The sequence below is a fragment of the Panthera pardus genome, unplaced genomic scaffold (genome assembly GCF_024362965.1).
Source record: "Panthera pardus isolate Hobbes unplaced genomic scaffold, ASM2436296v1 HiC_scaffold_8, whole genome shotgun sequence".
Classification (NCBI taxonomy): Eukaryota; Metazoa; Chordata; class Mammalia; order Carnivora; family Felidae; genus Panthera; species Panthera pardus.
Genome location: NW_026527013.1, coordinates 148516205 through 148533013, shown reverse-complemented (window position 1 = coordinate 148533013; position 16809 = coordinate 148516205). Strand labels below are relative to the sequence as shown.

At 41.8% G+C, this 16809-nt stretch overlaps 1 protein-coding gene across 1 annotated transcript in view; it reads right to left on the bottom strand.

The window, feature by feature from the left end:
- EXOC4 (exocyst complex component 4) overlaps positions 1-16809 on the bottom strand; it is a 753548-nt gene that overhangs the window by 540859 nt on the left and 195880 nt on the right. The window contains exons 8-9 of the mRNA XM_019452780.2: positions 14926-15071; positions 9926-10014 (exon numbers count right to left, since the gene is read on the bottom strand). Coding sequence (XP_019308325.1) covers positions 9926-10014; positions 14926-15071 — 235 coding nt within the window. The remainder of the gene's footprint in view (positions 1-9925; positions 10015-14925; positions 15072-16809) is intronic.

Sequence of the window (16809 nt, the reverse complement as noted above, 5' to 3'; positions counted from 1 at the left end):
ATCTCACAGTTCATGAGTTCAAAGCCCCATGTCAGGCCCTGTGCTGAGAGCCTGCTTGGGATTCTGTCTCCCTCTCTCTCTCTCTCTTTCTCTCTCTCTTTCTCTCTCTCTCTCTCTCTCTCTCTCTCTCTCTCTCTGCTACTCTCTCTCTCTCTCAAAAGTAAATAAACTTAAAACAAAACAAAACAAAAAAAACCTTACCCTTTTCTCGTACTGCCTATCTTAACAAATAACATCATTATCTACCCAAGTCGCCAAAGAGGAAAACTGGGAATCAGCCAAAACACTGATCTTTGCTCAAGTTCCACACAGGAGGAGTCATCATGTCCACTTGATTCTACCTCAGAAGTGGCTTTTAGATGTACTCCCCTCCTCCAACCTCTCCACTATTGCCTCCTAAAATGCTGCCATGATCTTCTATAAGCTCTCACCTGACATAACAACACAACTCGCCCCCCTCCCCAGCTTCACTATACTCAATGCATCCTCCACAGAGCTCCCACAATACCTTCTCTAGAATGCATTTCTGATTATGTCACTCTCCTGCTTTAAACCCTTGGAGGACTCCTTATCACCCAGAGGACAAACCGTGCCTTCTTGCTGTTACACCAGGTCCCCCGAGACCTGCCCACCAGGCCTCCCTTTTCTAAGCCCAATCTTCCCTACATTCTCTGCTTCAACCCCAACAAAATACCGACTACCCCACGAAGCTCTCACACAACAGGGTGTTGTTTTCGTCTTTCTCCCTACTGGCAGTGCGTGCCCTCCCTGGACAGTCTCGCTTTCGGATTACGACTCCCCTTGGCAATGTTCAGTGTTTCCTCCTCCATGCTCCTGAAAGTGCTTAGAACGTTCATTAAAACTGTATCTGTTTGCAAGCCTTGTCTTCCGTGGCACCTAGAACTCTCCTACACGCAGATGTTCCAGGGGCAGGCCTAGAATACAGGTGGCCTAGAAATGTTGACCGTATGTTGTCACTTTTGTTATGTCAATTGGTACAACAACCCTAAGAAATAGACAGGGCAAGTGCTGCTAACTTCATTATACAGATGAGCAATCTAGGGCCCAGAAAGGTAACGTGACTTGCCTAGTAAGAGCAAGATGAGTAATAGCTACTCCTTCCATTAAACCACCATGCTCCCCAAGCTACTCAAAGCACAAACAGCTGCACCAATATTCCACATATGAACATCACTAACCAACTGAACAGGGATATGTAAATTAGTTAACTGGTGCTGAAATCAGACGTTAATGTGCAAACAAACAGGGACTTATTTGAGCTAAGTGGGCATGAATATGCAAATGAACTGGCTGCAATTCAGTAGATGTCATCACAATTCTAGGAATGAACATCCTATATTATGACTGTTACAATATTCATGTAGCATTCGTACATACTATCATATATTACTGTAATACGGGCTTTTTGAGTTTAAAATTGTGGTGAAGCCAAAAGTAACTTGATGCGTATTTTCACCCACACAATTACAAGCTGGAAATCAGATGTGAGCACACAGAACTCTGCCGTCTGCTGCCATTTGCAGTCCACGCTGAACGAGGTACTATGGCACTAGGGTAGGCGGGTCCTTCGTGATCCAGCCCCTGCCAGTATCTCTGGCTAAATCCACCGTGCACAGTCTGATATGATACACTACCACAGTTGCATTCAACACCGTGATTTTTCCTACAAAAATGTTTAATAAGGGGGCACAGCTATACCATTTGAATACGCTTCAGAAAATCCAGTATGTGATTACGCTTGGCTTTTGCTCAAGTGTAGCACGACTTCTGTTTCATTACCATCACCAGTACACCATTGGTTCTATTGATTCTTAATGTCTTAATTGTTACTATGAACAATGGCCCAATTGTTATTATGAACAACAGCTTTAGTGTCCCATCTATTATCTCTGGTTCCTGAAAGTAACAAATTATAATCAGTAAAGGTGTGTATACATAAACTGATTTCCTTAATAGAAACAGTTATATCCATCTAACTCACGTTATGAAACAAGGAAAGCCTCTATCTACTCTCACACTTGTAGACGTTTCTACCTGCCATGACCACTGCCGGAAACGCCCACCTTCTTTACTTGAAAAGCTTCTTTCCACCTTCTTCTATAAGAAGTTTGAAACCTCAGTGCTCCCAAGAGCCTCCCTGCCTTCCCAGCCCTGTACGCACATCTGTTAGAGATCTACACAATTCCATCATAATGCGTTTCACAGTGCTCTGATCACTTGTTTGCACTGCTGAATTAAACAGAATATAAGCAGGGCTACAAGTAGCAGAGAACCAAAATACCAGTGACTGAAACAAGACAGTTTGTTCCTCTCTCGTGGAGAAGTCCGGGAGGCTACAGTGGCTCTGGCCATCAGCGGTGTGACACAGACCCCAGCAGCCAACTCAAGCTGCTCCGATCTCATTGTTCTACCACCGACAGGGGCGCCTCGCCCGCACAGTCTAACATGGCTCACCACCACGTGTCATTAGGGCTGTGCGTGAGGACACGTTCACACACACCGCGCTGGCAGAAAAGGGGCAGCCTGTTCCTTCTCTTTAAATGGAAGGCCTGAAGTTATCTCACTTCCACGCACATTCTACTGGTTAGAATTGAATTACATGTTCATGGCTGGCTGCAAGGAAAGCTTAGAAATGTTTTATTTTGGGGGGCCACGTGCATGGCTAAAAACCAGGGGCTCTATTCATACGGAGGAAAGAGAACACATGCTGGGGGGGACAACTGCCCGTTTCTGGAACACAGTCACGGCCCCTTTCTGCTCCTTTGCCCTCCGAAGACAGAACTGGGTTCTGTTCATTACTGTATTCTAAAGGCCTAGTGAAGCGTCCAGGACAAATAAATGTAATGAAACTGTACATATTCAACAAATAACCAGCAAGTCCTAGAAAACACAGGAAATGAAAGAATAGCTGCTGACGTCACTTAACACTAGGTTCTGACTTGGCCGATGAGGATGAGGGAGAGGAGGAGGCAGGAGGTCAGCAGGGAGCGCTCCTGCTCCTGAGTCATCTTCTCGTGAACGACTCAAGGGACAGCTCCAGCCCAGTAGGAATTCACAGCGGTGGCACGGACCTGGCATTTCAGTGGAAAGGTGCAGGCCAAAGAACCAATCCAGCTCTCACAGAACACTCCAAATTTCCTGCAGACTTCTAAATGGGAACATTACACTACATATATGGTTGTGTCTCTGGAGGTTTCAGAGGCCTTTTAAAAATTGTTGTGTTTATACTTTTTATGAAATGTATAATAGCTGAATGTATCGGACGTTTAGTACCGTTGTAAAAACACAACAGCATTTCCATCACGTAGCTGAAGAAACAGAACCAGCACCATTATCCTTGAAGTCCTAGGTGCTCCTCTCTGATTATTCCTTCCTCTATCCTTTCCAGAGGTGATCTCTTCCCTGAGCTTTATGTTTATGCTCCCTCCTTTTCCTTCTTCACATTTTCACCACATAAGGACATACACCTGAAGATATTATTCGGTTCTGACTGCTTTTGACCTTTATACAGATGGAATCTGACTATACATAACATTTGTGATTGCTTCTGAGATTCAACCATGTTAACATACAGTCGGTTCATTCATTTCCATTGCTACATGGTATTCTACTGTGTGGCTATGCCACTATTTATGAATCCATTCTCCTGTCTATGGTATCTGAATGGTTTCCAGGTTTTGTTATTCAAACAATGCCACTATAAACTCAAGTGTCAACAGATTTTGCCTTTCAGTTCTCAATGCGCCAAGGATTTATTTTCCTAAATGATAGGAGTTTCAAACTCAACATCTTTTTTGTTTTTTTTTGTTTTGTTTTGTTTGCTTATGGATAATTGTCTGACCACTCATCATTGATTCATCTGTCCTATCCCTACAGATCTATAATGGCATCTGTCTCCCTTATCAATTTTCCTTTGCATAGCGCTCTGCTTCTGGGAGTCTTTAATTTTGTAATGGTACCTTGGGTGCTGTACAGAGGAAGGGAAAAGGGACAGATGTTGGGGGTCTAGGCAGGCAGGGCTCTGAGCCCTGGACCCCACTTAGTCAAACCACCTCCACTTCCATCTGCTTTCTATACTCAACTCTGAAATAAGACCTACAGAAAACAGGTTCTAAGACTAAGAAAATGAGTTCGAAAACCAGATTAGGAGTTCCAAATCAATTTCTACCATTAAAATCTACTGCTTTATTTTCTAGACATCATATTACATATATATGCATATCAATTTCTTCTGGATTTTGATAACAGTTCACTTCAGGTAAGGCCATCTCTATGAGTAGTCCTGAAAGGACTCAACCTTCGTTCTGAAAACGTAAAAAGGCGTTAGGAACCATGTCTTGTTGGGACAATGACCCATGTGTTCTTCAGTGCCCTCACCAGTCTAAGAATTACTTTCCCCATGATGGGTCATAAACGTTTCTGGTCTTCTCTATTTGCTGAAACAGCTGAAGTCAGAATTAGTTGCATCATATAAACTACTGAGGTTGGAAAAAATATAATTTCTTGCAGCCCTAACGCAACTCTAAGAAAAGGAGTAAAGCTGTTATTTTACATTGAAAAGTTAATGTGAACCAAATGATAAAAAATATGACAGAAGCTAACTTTAAAATTTTTCTGTTACATAGTAGAAATTTGTTAACTTTTTTCATATTTTGGATGGGTTTTTTGACGGAAAAAAACACTTTTAACTCAGGTATAATATAAAGAGAAATACATATGTATCCTTTCCAATCTCTAATACATACGTCACTTAACAGTATTCACTCTTTTCCCCTATCTGCATGGGTGAATGAATAAATGGGTAGAACAAAGGTTACAGGTCATCAACCAGTTCTGCATGATGACCAATGATCACTTCCCAAGAGTGAGGTTCACAGGCTTTACGAAGGCTTTGTGACAGTTGCTCTGAACTCTCAGGATCCATTGTCCCATGACCACCAGGCTCCTCCACACAGCGCAGGTACCAATACTCTGTCCCATGGGTAGAAAGGATGTTATAGGAACTAGAATTCTTCGGAAAATGAACCCGCATTATAAATGAAACCCAGAAACAAAGAACATTTTTAAATAAATGTCTACGTTGCACGCATTAAGGCTAAGAGGCGACACACTCAGTAACAAATCTCGGCATAAGAATACTTTTATTTCTTATCTGTTCACGACCTGAGGAACATATACTTATAACTTACCACTTCTTAAGAACACATAAAGAAACTAGCATTTCTGAAAATTCTATTATAATTTCATTATAAGGTTACCCTCACATATGAGTAAGTTCAGTCTTTTAAAAAAGCAGGAGTGTACATATATAAAAGGAAGGGGAATCAATGTTTATACACTATTTTAGAATCTAAACCAGAAGAGATAACTATGAAAGATTAAGGTTATTTTGAAATAATCATATGCAATTTTAAGAAGAAAAATGTATTTTTTCATGTGCCCAGCACATTGCTACATAGTTATTAACAAAGTCATTACGCAAAATTTAAGACTACAAAGGATCTTCCAATCTTGTTTCAGGATATAAAGCTTTATAAGTGCTTCTTATATTTAAGGCTGTGGAACAAATGTGTGGTATGAGTGTAAAGGTGCTGTACCTCACTTCAGCCAAAATGCCCCTGAAAATGTGTGCGTAAATGAAATCTTGCTTTAAATGCTCCATTATAGAACAGTTCGCTATCTGAGAGACTTGTATTATAAATCCTTTGGTAAAAAAGGATGCTCAACTCATGCCTAATATATTCCAAAGATCACTGTACCTTAAGGCAAGGTACCTCCAAACAGATTAATTACATACGATATCATTAAGTATTCACAGCCCCAGATACCAACAACCCATTAGAGGGAGAGACTAAGAAAATTCAGGTCAGGTCAGGCTAAGAGCCCAGTTTTCCCTGATGCCAGTACTTCCATATTTACCATGTAAAGCAAATCCTCTTAGAGAAGTCAATTCTCAAGTGGTGGGAGCTTTACAGAATATTTTAATGTCAGGGCTATAGAAATGCCACTCATTAGACTAATGGGAATAAAAATAGCACTCTAAAGGTAATATTATTGAGTACAAACAGAAGTACTAAGCAGCCCAAAGACAGGAAAGAACTGTAATCAAAACTGAGTATACATTTCTACTTGGATCAATGACAATTAATGTACTCTACTCATTCGTGATTTTATTATCTGAAAAACGAGCAAAGAGGACAAATCACAGGCCTCTTACTCTGTATTAAACCTCCCACTAGGCCTTCTCAAATAAGTAGGCCTATAGCTACAAATCAGGAGATACTGGGGATAGAGGCCTCCTCCATTATACTTTTTAAGTGCTTAATTCAAGCCAAGCATTGTCCCAGGCACTGGAACGCACTAATGAGTAAGACTTGCACTGTGGGTATTCAGAGAGAAGGGTAGCAAATTACCAAGCGGGAAACACACACACACACACACACACACACACACAGAAATGAAGTCTGATAAAGAATGGTAGGATGGTGGTGGGGAGTGGGCAGGATGCTGGAAGAGGTCAGGAAACAATAACGGGATTTGGGCAGGAGATCTAGATCTGGAAGTCACCCGAACCAAGGTACCAAGCAAAACTCAACTGGGGCTGAGATACCTGGGTGGAGTCTACAGAGTGAACACAGCAAAGGTTCCCAGGACCAAACCTTGAGACGCTCAAACATAAGGAGGGGAAAAGGAACGTGGCTGGCCGAAAGATCAAGTGAGACGAACACAGAGCAGCAAACGTTCAATCTGCCAAGATGGAGGTCACCAGTGACCTTGAGAAGAACCAACTCGGGAAAAGTAAGACTGGTGAGGCAGAGAAAACAAGAGATAGAGAAATGGATGCAACTCTCCCAATTCCACCATGTTTAATATTTTAAAGTACCGTTTTAACGTAAATCAATGATAGCTCCTCTAATTTTACCAGAGTTTTAATATCTAATTTTACAGTCCCTATGTCCTCCTAAAGTAGTCAGAATTGATAACAGCTCTATTTTTCAAATGAAAAAACGGAGGCACAGTGGGGCTGATTAACCTAAGAGCTTATTTTGATCATGAGCAGCAGTATTTTGATTTTCTTTTAACCCTCATGAGATACTGTATTCATCAGTTACCTTGATGATTCTTTGATACCCAAAGAATCCCACATTAAACCCGAGAAGCTATATTCACCTAAATGTTCATGTAACCTATGACACGGTTGTCTAAGCGGTAAAATGAAGCAGTCAAGAGGCTCAAAACAACGGGAAGCCTCTGACTGATGGAGACACACAAGTTAGATTTCCACTTGTTACTGTGCACACTTTGAAACAGCACCCCCCACCTCCTCGGCCCAATTGCCAACAGTGGACTATATAATGAACCAGCTGTACCATAACAGAGCCAACTGAGATGGGTTGATGATACCAAAGAAATCTCATTTTTACATTCTTTTTTCCCCTTGTGTGTCGTTAGGGTGGGTAACATTTTTAATTGCGTGATAACTTGAAAATGTTGGCAGGAACTTTACTTTCATAAAATTTGAGCTTTTTAATGTTACTTTGATGGTCTTTCTGATGGATTTTCTTTGCCACAGAAGGAAAGGTTGACCCTGTGAACGAAAGCACTAGGAAGCGAAGCCTGCAGCTACGCGGTAGTAAGAGGAGAGACACAAATCTTCTCCAGTCTTTTATGATTTGACTGACCTATTCAATTATGCCTTTTCAAGGATAAACTGAAATGCAGATCTCACTGTGGCCCTCGTACAAGCCAGATTAATAGAGTAACTGAAAAAGGATGGTCATTTTCTAATGGAAAATAGGTGTGATTTTCCCCTTTTCCAGCTGGAATGTTAAAAGCATTCATCAGAGATGCTTTTGCTCCTCGATGAAACACCATCAAACTTTCACAAAAACTCCTCAGCTGAGCTATTCTCTCACCAGGCAGTGATCTGTCAGCTCAGTGAAATTATTTAATGATTATTATGAGCATGATATGTTTGCTAACTACTTTCTTCCCTGGAACCAAAGATCAATCCTCCCACTTGGCTGAACCCTGGTAAGGAAAACAGACTACAGAATACAGCTCCGTAGTTCTATTAACTTGCTGAAAAATGAGAAAAGTTCCTAATTAGATTATAGTGACTCTTCCATTAACCACCCTCACAGAATAAACTTCCTCCATAACTCACTTGGATTTCAAAACGTTTTCCAATCACATACGGCAGTATCATCCTAGGCCAGACAGCTCAGTGGCCACACTTCTTATGGACGCTAGTTACGACTGCAGAGAACAAAAATGGATCTACACATAGCCTCTGCTTCTCCTCAAACTTAAAAACTAATAGAACCGTGAAGCTGATACCGGCTCTCAGTGGCCTCCCCTCCTTTGGGGGGCCCTTCCTCTCTCTCCATGGTAAGTTCCCTCTCCTACGTTTGACATCGACTGTCCTCATTTGTTCTGTCGCTGAGTCAGTGAGTATTAATTGAATATTTACCATACCAGGCACTATGCTAAGGACAGGAAGTAAAATTGTATTTCTTCACTCCTTGACTTTTTTCAATCCTAACTGCCCTCTGTACCCATGTACCTTAAGACTCCAAGATGCACACTTCACGTTTCCCACGCCCCTCCCCTCCCCCCCTCCCCCCCCCCCCCCCCGCCACCACATGGCAACACTATTATTAAATAAAATGCCGGTAAGTTAATTTCCTTTTCCTTGTATCCTCAAACTATTTCTAGGCTTTTCGTTCTGATATATACGTGAGCTATGGAATTATTACTGTGGCAGAGCTATGGGAGAGCACAGCCGCATCTTCAGAAAAATTTACAAGTGTTTAGATCAATAATGAAGGTGTAGGTAGAAATGACTAGGCAGTGGTCCTTAAATCCAGAGAGGCTAGCTGGTTAATTTATAATGTTTTGATGTAGAACCATGATGAATCTTAAAAACTAAATATTTAATTGTGTAGGCTACTCGCTGCAAAATATTTCAAGTGCCTCTACTGCCTCCCCAAAAGTGGAAGTGTTCTTACGCACCCTTCAAGCAGGAAGCCCACGGTTTTAAAATAATTTTAAATAATCACCCCGTCCTCTCAACTCCTCTACTAGTTTTTATGCATAACATTACTTGGTTGTAAGCACTGACTTCCTGATATTGTTAGTGATGTCCATGAACACTGATAGCTGGATCTTAAGGCTTTATCTTCTCTTTCCTTCTATTCGACCTTCGTCTCCTCCCCCTCCATCCCCTCTGATGCCTGGGATGGCTTGCACTTAGCAGGACTTCACAAATCTTTCTTGATTGATTCCATTTACCATGATTAGCATCTTTCTTGTCACAGAAGGAAACGTTATTGGATTTTTGATTTAATTAAATCTACTTACGATTTATTTTCTCAAGTATTTTCTCCTACAGATTACAGCTCTTTAGTAACCACGTATGGATATCAAATATCCTGTATATCAGAGCTAGCTTGATTACAACATCCTATTTAGAGGCATCTTTCTTCCTTTTAAATAATGGCAGAGGCTGCATCTGCCCTTTTCCAAATCCCAGGCACTCCTGCCACTTTCCAGAAGGTATAGAAAACAGTAAGTGTAACACTGACGGCCACAGACTGGCATTCCCGTGGACTGTGACTGGACTCATGGCTGCCATGTTTAAGCACAAACAGACTGACCTCCTGTCTTTCTGCTTTGAGTTCTCAGTTGAATGGTAGCAGGTCTATAAATCCTGTGGCCATAGCAATCGTTTTAGCTGCTCGGCAGCAGATGCTGGGAAGTGATAGAGGAAACAGATTATCAAGTCTTTAAATCTCTGCTATCTTGAAAGAAACTGGTGAATGCGAACGGCAAATTCACATGTGCCACACACTTCAGATCTTCCTCCAGAAACTAACTTTTCCAGAGCAGTTCAATCACTTACCTTGAAGTTCTCCACTGCGACTGTAGAGCTCCCGTCTCTGCTCTCGCAAATAGGCACTCATACTGATGGCATGGGAGGAGGATTCGAACCTGGAATGAAGCGCAGGGTAAACAGAGAGGCAGTAACCAAAGAAGCGGTGGCCACCTTTGTACCCCAAGTGTCCTACTCCAGTCTGTGTGGCACTCCCTAGCATTCCTTGACCCAAACATACTGGCCAATCCATGACAGGGCCAAAGCCGGCCGCCACAGACCTGGATTCATGAACAACACTCCTGGCCAACGCCCCTCCACAACAGCAGTCGGGCCATTCGCTCATTCTTCATTTCAACGGGTACAACTCTTCATCTGTTGCAACTTTCTTCTGCCTCCAGACCCTTTGCCAGGGTCCCTACACACACGAATAAGGGTATCCTGGAAGGTCATTCTCATTTTGCTGCTATGTGGTTCAAAACCTGTGAGTGACCGCCCCCGCCACAGAAATGTATCTTGCTTTTCTACACTCCCCTGGTTAGAGAACGAGTACAGAAGGCACGCTAGCAATGCCGCTGGATAACTACACCAAGGAAGCAAGGCATCTGTGGTTTCTCCCTAAAAGTCCTCAAAAGCAATACCGTTTCTAAACGGTTTCTGATCTGCCATCTACAACAAAAAATATTCTCAAAAGTATCAAGGGCGCCTGGATGGCTCAACTGGTTAAGCGTCCAACTTCGGCTCAGGTCATGATCTCATGGCTTGTGAGTTCGAGTCCATGTTGGGCTTTGTGCTGACGGCTCAGAGCCTGGAGCCTACTTCGGATTCTGTGTCTCCCTCGCTCTCTGCCCGTTCCCTGCTCATGCTCTGTCTCTCTCTGTCTCTCAAAAATGAATAAACATTAAAACAAAACAAAACAAAAATCAGGTGACAAAGTGTGTGTTCACATCACCCCAGGAATCGTTTGTTTCAGAGGCCAGAAACATGGAGGATAGGCACAGGACACAGAACAGGTTTCTAAAGGCTAAAATAATAATTCAAGGATGAAGAAAACAAAAGAAAAAATCACAGTCTTTTTTTTTTTTTTTTTTTTTTTTTTCAACGTTTTTTATTTATTTTTGGGACAGAGAGAGACAGAGCATGAACGGGGGAGGGGCAGAGAGAGAGGGAGACACAGAATCGGAAACAGGCTCCAGGCTCCGAGCCATCAGCCCAGAGCCTGACGCGGGGCTCGAACCCACGGACCGCGAGATCGTGACCTGGCTGAAGTCGGACGCTTAACCGACTGCGCCACCCAGGCGCCCCGAAAAAATCACAGTCTTAAGAGAAACTTGCAGGTAAGGGGAAAAAGAAACAGGTAAATTTAAGATTAAATCAACAGTAAATCCCCTGACGTGTTAAGAAATTGCATTTCAAACCTGAGATTTTCAAAGTCAGGGGAGCAGGCTGACAGGAGAAATCCTTCTAAGAATGACTGCCTCTAAGTGGTAAACAGCAACATCACGAAAGAGCAGCAGTGATAATGGCATAGGTTTCTGGCAACAAAAAAGGAACGCCATCACTTTCTTAATTATGCCTTCTTTATCCATTCTTTGACAAGGAAGATGAATGTCAGTTGGAGGGAAACACTTGGCCTTCTTGATCCTCTCTCTGCACCCTGCCAAGAACTGAGAGGGCCCTAACAGCCAGAAGGAACGCAAAGTGTGTGGTACTTCACAAGTGCCACCTGCCAGTCAAGTGCAGGAAAGAAGCCGCCGACCTCCAAAAAGCGCGCTGACGGCTATTGATCAGAAATGGCGAGGGGGGGAAAGAAAAATAAACTCTTGAGCAAAGAACAGAGAGGCACAGATTATACAATGAGAGAGAACTTAAACACACTTAATTAACCTTGGCTAAGGGCAATTAAAGAGAGTAATAAAGTCCTTCATGGATGCGATAAAACCAGATTACAGCTCGCCCAAACCTTAATCCTTTATGACCTGATGTATTTTTGCTACTGAGGAACCCTCTTTATGTTTGCCACCACTCACAGATTGGTATGATTTTACAGTAAAAGAGGCACTAGAGAAGATACAGCCTCACCTCTTACTGTATAGCCAAAGGCACAGAGGCCCACTGAGACGGGAGACCTGGTCTGCCGCGCACAGCTCATTAATGGTAGAGCTGGGTCCGGAAACAGGCAAGTCTGTAGTAACGGCCTCATTCCGCGTGGGCGATGAGTTTTTATTGCTATGCAATAACAATAAATGTTTAACAATTACTTAAGTCCATTTATTCATTTCCAATAGTCTATGTTTTCCAGTACCTCAATTTCAGGATTGGCTCAACGTATAAAAATGTACGTTGTGGTCTGAGATTCAAAGTTAAGGATGAGGGTTGACAGCATGAAATCTAAACACCCTGAAACCTGCTTCTGCAATACACCTGGATTTACCACAGGAAGTGGAGCTAGGAAGACGGAAAGGGAAGAGGAAGAGACAAAGAGGAGAGGAAGAAGAAGAGGAAGAGACAGACAGAGACAGAGAGCGCACACATGAGCGAGCAAACAAGTGAGCGGAGGAAAGGCCTAAGCATTAAGGCAGCATCTCAGGCCGTCTTAGTTGCCTTTGCTCCCTCTGCAAACAGCTGTGTGCTCAGGAAAAGCGGTTCCTTTACAGCCCAAGACCTATCGCCAGAGAGAACCCCTGACTGGATGAAGACCATCGCCGTGGTCTGCTCCCCTTTGCCAGTGACTGCTTTAGGAATGGGCGTAAGACCTGAGGAAAACTTGCAGAGAGGCTTTGTCACTGGCAGAAAAGATGAATAAATATAATAATTATTAACAAAAAAAGATCTGAAGTGGGATAGCCCCTTTGTAAGACAGTCTGGCAGTGTCTTACAAAGCTAAATAGAATCTTACTTTATGGTCCAGTAATCATTCTCTTATGTATTTATCCAAATGAACAGAGAACTTACATCTACACAAATGCTTGCACATTTACAGCAGCTTTATTCATAATGGCCAGAAATTGGAAGCAACCAAGATGTCTTTCAAAAGCTGAATGAAAAAAAAAAAATCGAGGTACATGCACACAATGGAATATTATTTAGCAATACAAAGAGATGAGCTATCAAGCCACAAAAAGACATGAGGAACCTTAACTGCATATTGCTAAGTGAAAGAAGCTAGTCTAAAAAGGCTACATACCGGATGATTCCAACTATAAGACATTCTGGAAAAGATAAACTACAGAGACAGTGATTATCAGGAGCTCAGGGGGTGGGGAAAAGAGGAAGGAATAAGTAGAAAACAGAGGATGTTTAGGGCACTGAAATATTCTGTATAACGTACTGATGCATATATGACATTATGTATTTATCAAAACCCACTGAATGTGTAACACAAAGAGTGGACTCCAATATAAACAATGGACTTCAGATAATAATGAAGGATCACTATCAGTTCATCAATTGTAACAAATGCACCATACGTAAGAACACAAGATGTTAACAAAAGGAGAAATTCTGAAGAAGGGGGACATAAGGACACTCTGTATCGTCTGCTTGATTTTTCTGTAAACTGAAAAACGGTATAAAAAATAGTCTACTAATTAACAAAAAATTTTGTCGCAGGAAGAATCACACCCTTTCCTTGGCATCACTCTATCCTGGAGGGGAACCTAAGGCAGGGAGATGGAAAGGGCGGGGTCGTTGGCCATTCCGCACTGTTGGATTACGGAGTCCTCTACATTCCTCCCCACTGTGTAACATAATAACCTTCCTATGGTTTAATCTCATTCTTTTGGGGTCTGGATTACCTGCGGACTAAGGCATTTTAACTAACAGTGCATCTGCCCTCTGAACAAAACTGTAAAACATCAGAAAAGAACGCATTCAATGAACAGAATGTATTTTATCCCAACGCAAGCACACTCAATCTCCTCTCCTCTGGACCACAAGATAAATGAACTGTTGAAACTTTCCATAATGATTAAGAACTCAATGAAAAAAAAAAGAAGAAGAACTCTATGAATCTATGATATAAACAAATCTCAAAAGTGAATCAATAAAAGATACTGGAGCTTCAACTGTTCAAAAAGAATGAATTCAAAATACTTCTGGAGTCACATTATACGCTTAGATTTACAGGTACAACTTAACTAGTTATCTCCCGACTCGTCAGAAGAATGCACAGATCTGCTAAGATTTAAATCCTGCTTTGACCAATTGCCAGTTATTGCCAGTGAATCTACTTAAATTACTTAACCTTGCTTGCCTCAAGTTTCTATGTGTAAAAAAGGATTAAAAATAAAACCCAAACCTGTAAGGCTGCAACGAGTAAATGAGATAATCCATGAAAATGGCTTAATGCTTAGTACTTGGTGAGGATTCAGTGCCAGCCACTACTCCTGCTGCCAAAATTTGATATAATCATATGTAAATTATGTTTGAGATTATTTTGAGAAATTCATCTCCCACAGTACCTGGTACATAGTAAGCACTCAGCGGTAGTGTTACTGCTGTTACTATTAATATAATAATATTAACTATGAGCTGTTACCAAATGACATAGGTACGTGGCCTGGTGGTATTAACTAACATAGTAATTAGACAAAAAGAATTTCCAGAGTGTTCCTTTATTTAAAAATCAAACAGAATCCAATGCTACTTAGCTAAGGAGATTCTTGTAAACTTTAAGGTTATTTCTTGGCACTAGTGTTTTTCTCCCGAAAGCTGACATATTTCATTTCATACAAAATGCCCCAGAAATAGGGTTTTGTAGCCCTTCATTTTATATAAAATGCCACAGAAACAAATGACAAAAATTTTTATTAAAAGTCCTAGACAGTCCAATAACCATACCCCAAAATATCTACTTCCCCTTATAGAAAACAAATGTACACAAAATAAAAAATACATTCACTTCCCATAAATTATTTCAAATCAGCTTTCACTGGGTGAAGCAATGGCTGCCAATAAAGTAGAAAGCCATCCTACTTGGATCAAACATTTCTTGACACCTGCTATCTTACCATCAGGGAGATACTTACTTAAAAAGAGAATTTTTTGGCCTTTGAGGTTTCTTCTTGGCAAAAAAGGCTGCAAAATCTCGGCCAGTGCTGGCATAACTTAGTTGAGCTGATGGTTCAGAGGCCGTACGAGTATTTTTCATATCCAAGTACTCGGTCAACAGCATCTGTACAATCAGATAAACAGTTTAACACACACATTTATGATATGCTACTAAGAAAAGCAATTTAAAACAACGAAAACCTAATTCTAAATCCTCATCCCTGACATTCAGAAGTAACCTCGCTATTCACATTTCTACTTGTAGATCTGAGGAAAGATTCATCGCAGCCAGAACATCATCCACTTGCCACCTACCCCCGAAACTGAGAATAGGATGTGCTAGGCATCTGAACATAGGGGTCAAGGGGGGCGCTTTTAGTGAGGGTCTGCTACTTGCCGTGCGCTGTGCCGAGCGAGTTAATCACCATTCACAGCTTAATCCTCATCACTGCCATTTACAGCAACATCAGCAGCAATACAATAATAATTACTGAGGGCTTACACTGGGGTAGGCTAGGGGCTAATTTAGATGTATTATCTTATTTAAAGCACAACTCTGATCAAGTGAATTCTCAGATTACAGAGAAGGAAGTGAGGCCCAAGGATAGGGCTGGGGTTGCAGAAGGAACCCCGGGGGACTCGCTCTGGAGCCCTCGTCACACCCCTCCCTCCACAGCACAGGGGATTAAACAACTCTAACAAACCTGCTAAGAGCTATCGTGAGCCACTGCAGGCTAAGAGGTGCTGACCCGCAAATAATTTCTAAGGCCACCACTCATCTTGACGGCTCCAAAGCAAGCAAACCAACAGCTTTTTAATCACTATTGCCAATGGGCAATGCTTAAAAAATCAATCCACTTTACAGCCTCATTCGGTGGGGCCTGGGCTAGAATCCGCCATTGTATTTCTAAGACAAATAACAAAATTTTTTAAAGTTCCCACCGTTGTGAAAGAAAACAGCAGATCTGGACCAGAAATCATCATGGTTCCTAAGCATATCTAACCTGGGATTAAAGTACATCGACTCATTTCTGAAATCACTTGCCACATCTACAATTTTAAGATAACCGGGCCGCCTGGGTGACTCAGTGGGTTAAGCGTCTGACTTCCGCTCAGGTCATGATCTCATGGTTCGTGGGTTCAAGCCCTGAATCATTAGGCTCTGTGCTGACAGCTCAGAGCCTGGAGCCTGCTTCAGATTCCGTGTCTCCCTCTCTCTCTGTCCCCTGTCTGTCTCTCTCTCAAAAATAAGCAAACATTAAAAAGAAGAAGAAGAAGAAACATTTAAAATTTTAAGATAACCAAGTGTTACAGCAAATGTACACCAGCAATTCTACCCATGACTGAAGTAAAAGCTTTTCAGAGACTCCGGTTCCAAAAACGATTCCTTCCTGTATGGGGTATATATTCATTCATTTGCTTATTCATTCAATAAAGATTTGATGGGGCGCCTGGGTGGCTCAGTCGGTCAAGCAGCGGACTTCGGCTCAGGTCATGATCTCGCAGTCCGTGAGTTCGAGCCCCGCGTCGGGCTCTGTGCTGACAGCTCGGAGCCTGGAGCCTGTTTCAGATTCTGTGTCTCCCTCTCTCTGACCCTCCCCCATTCATGCTCTGTCTCTCTCGGTCTCAAAAATAAAGAAACGTTAAAAAAAATTAAAAAAAAAAGATTTGAGGATCATATTAAATGTTATCATCGAAAAGCATTTATGAAGCACTCTGTGAACATGATGCTCTCCCAAGTTTTAAAGCTAATTATGCCTGTTATGAGCACAGACATTACTAAATAGTTATCAAATATCAGGCATTTTTAGAAAATGATCTTAACTCAATCCTGAAATCTATGAAGTTAGAGCTAATATCTG